The sequence below is a fragment of the Vicia villosa genome, linkage group LG6 (genome assembly GCF_029867415.1).
Source record: "Vicia villosa cultivar HV-30 ecotype Madison, WI linkage group LG6, Vvil1.0, whole genome shotgun sequence".
NCBI lineage: Eukaryota > Viridiplantae > Streptophyta > Magnoliopsida > Fabales > Fabaceae > Vicia > Vicia villosa.
Genome location: NC_081185.1, coordinates 20,853,273 through 20,859,043, shown reverse-complemented (window position 1 = coordinate 20,859,043; position 5,771 = coordinate 20,853,273). Strand labels below are relative to the sequence as shown.

Sequence of the window (5,771 nt, the reverse complement as noted above, 5' to 3'; positions counted from 1 at the left end):
CAAATAAAATTAATTTGTAGCAACAAGGGTTAGTAAATCTACAAAAGTAAAAAATAAAATAAAAAAACATACATAATTTATCTATTTAATTTAATCAAATTGATTTACTATCGGGACATGATGTAGCTAACAATTCAGTATACATTTAAACAATTTTACAAATTATTACAAGATTAATTTCAAAAAAATAGCTCTTCCAAGTTCATGAAAACAAACTCTAAAAGTACTTTTCAATCTCTCTAATCCACAATCTATGAGGCTCACATAAACAAGATTTTGATCGATAATTTGAAGGCGAGAAAAATGAGGACTTTGAAAAACGATTTTTTAATATATAGAGAAATTTTTAACATAATTTTTTTCTTAAATAAGAAAATAATTCTTTTACTTAAAAAAACACTTGTTTAGAATGATAAGAGTCTCTTCCACTTAATCATAGTATTTGAGTTTGAACTCAGCTCTAGACATGCAACAATGTTAAATATTTTCAGAGATAGCTTAGTCGTTTATTGTAGTTCTCTTCAATTTGAGAGTTAGTCTCTACAATTGCGCGTATAAAATACCAAAAATGAAAACAATTCTTATCATTAAGATATTTTTAATTTTTGAAATACTATAAAAACATAAATTATATTGGAATAATTTGCCTAAGCCCTACAAAACTTTTCAAATCACTACCTCCTCCCTCATACTACAAAAGTGATAGACATCTACTTTTATAAAGGCTTAAAACTATGACAGACTATACTTTTAACCCGACCTGCACCATACCATGAACCAACTTACAAGCTAAGCCCTTGCCAAACAGACTCTCGAGACGAGCTTGAACCAAGGCTAAGCCACCACTGAGTCAACTCTTAAGTTATTTGTGAGCAAATGTTGAGGCGTCGACCAAATAGATGTTAAGTCATGCAAGCCGACCTCAGACGATTGTTCACTTCAGTATCGATCATACCATGACCTGTGAACCAGCCATCAAACCTCCACACCTACGTGTATGAGAGTATTGATAAATCACCTTAGAAAAGCTTTTCTATATCCCTTGATGTTTTTGAAGCATATTTTGATAATTCTTCACCTTAACTTAAAACTGGTGATGTCAATTAATTCATCAACCACCTTTCCTGTAATGTTCAAAACTTGAATCATTATTCAACAACCTTGATCGAAATAAAAATGATTAAACCTTTAATTTAAAAACTTATCCGGTATCAGTTACCCTATTTTAGGCATACTTCCACAACACCATGGATTCTCATATTATTGAATTCAACCAAGAAATAAATAAATTATTGAAAATCATTTCATTTAAAATCATGTTAGGAAACGAGTAAAGTCAGTAAACCTTTATAAAAAATTGTTCCTCCATAAGTTCAACCTCCCATTCTTTCCCATCATTTCTGCTCAAACAAATCCAATTAATCATCACTTATATACAGATTGCATCTCACAATTATTTCCAACATGAAAAAAAAATTTTTTTTGTCAGAATCATAGTCATTGCCACACGATTAAGCACATTAAGCCATAACTTTGTGGAGCCAGAAACTCTACATTTTTACATTTATACTCTAATGTCCTTTAAGATAACCTTATCTGACACATACACACACTTCACTTGTCTTTATATCCCATATTTGAAATCACATGCCTAACTTTGACTATTACCCTACATTACATTTACAGTTTTGGGACAATATATAATGCATTATACAAACTTTTGACATCTGTTAATTTTATTTAGGGTAGGAAAAATAGGTGAACACTAATTTAAAACATTGATTTTTCTTTTCACCTAACTTCTGTACTAACACTATACGGTGTTAAAAACTTACAACTAAGCATGTATAAATTTTTTTTAACCTAATTTGAAGGGAAATTTTCATGTTGCATGTTTGTGACTTTAATTGGTTAGCTTTTATAGTTAAATAACGTGGTAATTTAAATAAAATTTCATAGATGTATTTTCTTTAAAAAATTATTAGAATATCACATGTAGCGGAGTAAAACAAAGAGGAATTTTTTATTTTTTTTCCATCATTGTTTTTGGTAATAAATTTATTTTGTTCTAACCAAGTTAAATTGATACAATTGATAAGGATTTAGCTCATATATATTACACAATTCAAATTTTGATATTTGTATAAATTTGTTATAAGTTTTGATATTTGTATGAATTTTATCTGACACACATAAAATTAACTCAAAATTTAAGAGGTGTTTATTAAATTTTAAAAGTTAAAGTATTACAACATTGAAATAATTTTTAAAAATGATTAAATTTCCAAATCGGCAAAAATGAAGAACCAAAAATACATTAAAATTTAAGGTGTGTTTGTTTTAATGTTAGAAATTATATTTTTTAGAATGATATTCTTAGAATTATTATTTCACGAATATTATTTCATCCAATGTGTTTGGTAAAAATTTAGATTTCTAAAAATAATTATGAATTTATTTAATTTAAAATTAAAAAAATAATAATAAATATGAATGATAGTGGAAAGTTATAATTAATTAAATTTATTTTTATAATAAATTTTTTGAAATAAAAGATATTTTAGAATTATTTTTTATAACTTAAATCAAATATGAGAATATTGCATTCGTATAATTATACTTTTAAAAACTCTTTTTTAAAACTTAAAACAAATTAACGTAACTAAAAGAATATCAATAATTTTTAGAGATGTTTTATTTATATATATATATATATATATATATATATATATATATATATATATATATATATATATATATATATATATATATATATATATATATATATATATATATATATATATAATGCAATTTCTCTAAATTTTAATAAAATTTCATCTCTTAAATATTTTAAACAGTTTTGAATAATAACTTTTTATGTTGCAAGTAAAATAAGCTGACTAATTCATTTTTATAATAATTAAGTTTATATTAAGTTGATATAAAAGATGTTTCTCCATCCATCCCAAAATAAGTGATACATTTATAAAAAAAATATTCACAATAAATATCATTTTTAAAATAAAAAATTGAATGCAATTTCACTCTTTATTTTTCAATTAAACCATTTAGTTATAATATACATGAATAGTTTAATAATAATATTTAGAATATACTAATAGTTAATAAAGATAATTATATAAAAAATTATTCTTTCTCTTTTATTTTATACATTTTTGTGAAAATACTCAAGTAATGTAACATTTAAAATTATTCTATTTTTCTAGTTAATATACTATGTGTAAAAATATATTGAAATGTTTGTATTCTTTTTGTTATCCTAAATTTTTATTCTTAACATTCTTAATATATGGTATTAGAAACTTTAATTTGAAAATATTGTACTACATACTAGGAAGCTTCCTATTCCCTCCCCCAAATTATGAGGTTCTTATAACATGGTCAAGAAACTATGGAAAGCTCAAAAATCTATGATTAACAATGATTTTTTAATTTAGCTAACCCTAATTAACTTAGACAAATTTGTTAAACTCAATGGCCGACCAGTTATCTTGGTGGTTGATACCACATAAATGTTGGTGCAGAGAGAATGGGGTTTGGAATCTGAATTGGGGGGCCTATAGACATATTATTTTGTACCATGGACCACTTTTTCTTTTCTCTATATAATAACCCTTTTTGAAGCTCCCATCAACAAAATCACTTCTTCAAGTGCTTCCAACTTTTCTACAATAGTATTCAACAACCACTCTCACATTCTTCCATCATCACTCTCTCCACACTACAAAGAAAACAAGAGTTTCAACAACTAGTCTTTTTCTTTTGTTAGTATTATTACTATTATTATTATACAAATATGAGTGATAGTAGTGATTCAAATATTAGAGGCTCAAAGAAGAAGGTGTCATGCAAGAAGCTTGGAGGGTATCTCAAAGAACAAAAAGGAAGATTATACATTATTAGAAGATGTGTTGTTATGCTTCTTTGTTGGCATGACTAAAAGTTATAATTTTCATGGAAGATCTTCATTGGTTGAAGCCTTGAGGATTCTAGATTCAAATAGCTTTAGCTTGTTCATGTTGATGAAGATGATGAGAAATTAAGGGCTACATGCATTTTGCTTTTGATTATCATTTCCTTATGTAAATAGCATAGAAAGAAATGTTTGAGACAATTTTCCTTCATATCATGCCTCAACAATTAGTGTATGTTTTCTAAGTTCCAATTAATTAAAGCTTGTTAACCAAAATTTTAATTTCTATACTTAAGAGCACTTTGATGAGAGGTTAAGAATCTCTTCTAACTTAATTAGAGATTATGTGTTCGAATTCAGCTCTAAATCTGAATATGCAAGAGTGTTAATTTTTTTTTTGAGAGAGCGTTTTACTGTCCATTTTGACCTTCTTTGATACAAAGAATTAATCTCTTCAATTACGTGTCCATTTTGACCTTCTTTGATACGAAGAATTAATCTCTGCAATTACGTGCAGAAGATATTTGGTTTCTAACCTTTTTTTCCTTTCGATTATTTTGACCTTCCTCGATTCGAAACTTTTTTCGTTTCGATTATCATGACCTTTCTCGACTCGAAAGATTAATCTTTCAAGTTGTGTGCAAAATATATTCAATTTCTATCCATTTTTTATTCTATATATGCTTCCTTATGATTATGTATTAATAAGAAGTCTTTTATCTATAGAAGAAATTTAGTTCACTTTTATTTTTGTATTTTGAATATTCACACACTAAGTGTGCCAACAACTTACACTAAACTCACGTGGTATTAAAAAGTTGTTAAATATTAGATAATGATGATAGTAATGTGTGTTAATGTTTCTACTAATATTTTTTGGTTAAGTTAAGGTTAAACTTCAAAGTTGAACTTGTTGTGATGAAAAGGAAAGAAAGTGGTGAAATAATTGAAAGTGTATTGATTGATAAGATGGAGGAGAATGTTACCTTTAAAGGGTTAAAGTGAAAGTTAAAAATGAAAAGGGAAAATGCATAAAGCCTATAAGTATAAACCTACAAAAGGACAGAAATGGGTGCATATGAGCTCACGAGTATGTTGTGTCTTTTACGTATAGGCTCTCTGTGTTGAGGTCTTGTCAACTCAATTTTGCATTATATTGTAATTGAATAAAGTTTTGAAGATCACATGTGTGTGCCCCCATTGATATGACCTTTTTTCTTTCAATTTTTTTCTTTGTTTTTTGGTTTTGTACACATGGTTTGTGTTTCTTACCTTCCTTTTTAAAGTTTTCATTGTGAAGAGAATATAAAACTATACTATACACTATAGTATATAACATTGTATATACAATACATTTGAAATTTTTTTTATCATATACGAGAGAAGAAAAAATGTTCTCAAATTTTATTTTAATTCATAAAAATCAATATTATTCGGTTCAACATTATCGGATAATAAGAGAGAAGAAAAAGTGTTCTCAAAATTTGTTTTAATCGACAAAAATTGATATTGTTTGTTAAACATTATTATTAAGATTAAAATTGTGTGTCAAAAAGTATTTATATTTTTTTTATTTGTTTTTTTAATGTGGTAAGTGGATTGAACTCTAGTCTCGATAAGAGTTTATTCGATATAAGTTGAAGTCTTGCTAAAATAAGTTCGTTCAAGCATGCAGTTGTTAAAATATGTTATGTTGCTAACATGTCGAATTGGGCCAATCTGTTAGCCCAATTATTTAAGTTAGCTTGTTATTTAAGTTAACATAGTAGTCTATAAATAGATTGGTTCTCTCAGGTTATTGAGATAACATTGATTGTTGTTATTCACTTATAATCTT

General features: G+C 26.3%; 1 protein-coding gene across 1 annotated transcript; it reads left to right on the top strand.

The window, feature by feature from the left end:
* The first annotated feature begins 3,606 nt into the window (after positions 1 to 3,606).
* LOC131611317 (small polypeptide DEVIL 3-like) lies at positions 3,607 to 4,194 on the top strand. The gene has a single exon (XM_058883366.1). It carries the CDS (start codon positions 3,818 to 3,820, stop codon positions 3,959 to 3,961), a length of 144 nt encoding a protein of 47 aa, XP_058739349.1. The 5' UTR covers positions 3,607 to 3,817; the 3' UTR covers positions 3,962 to 4,194.
* The last annotated feature ends 1,577 nt before the right edge of the window (positions 4,195 to 5,771 follow it).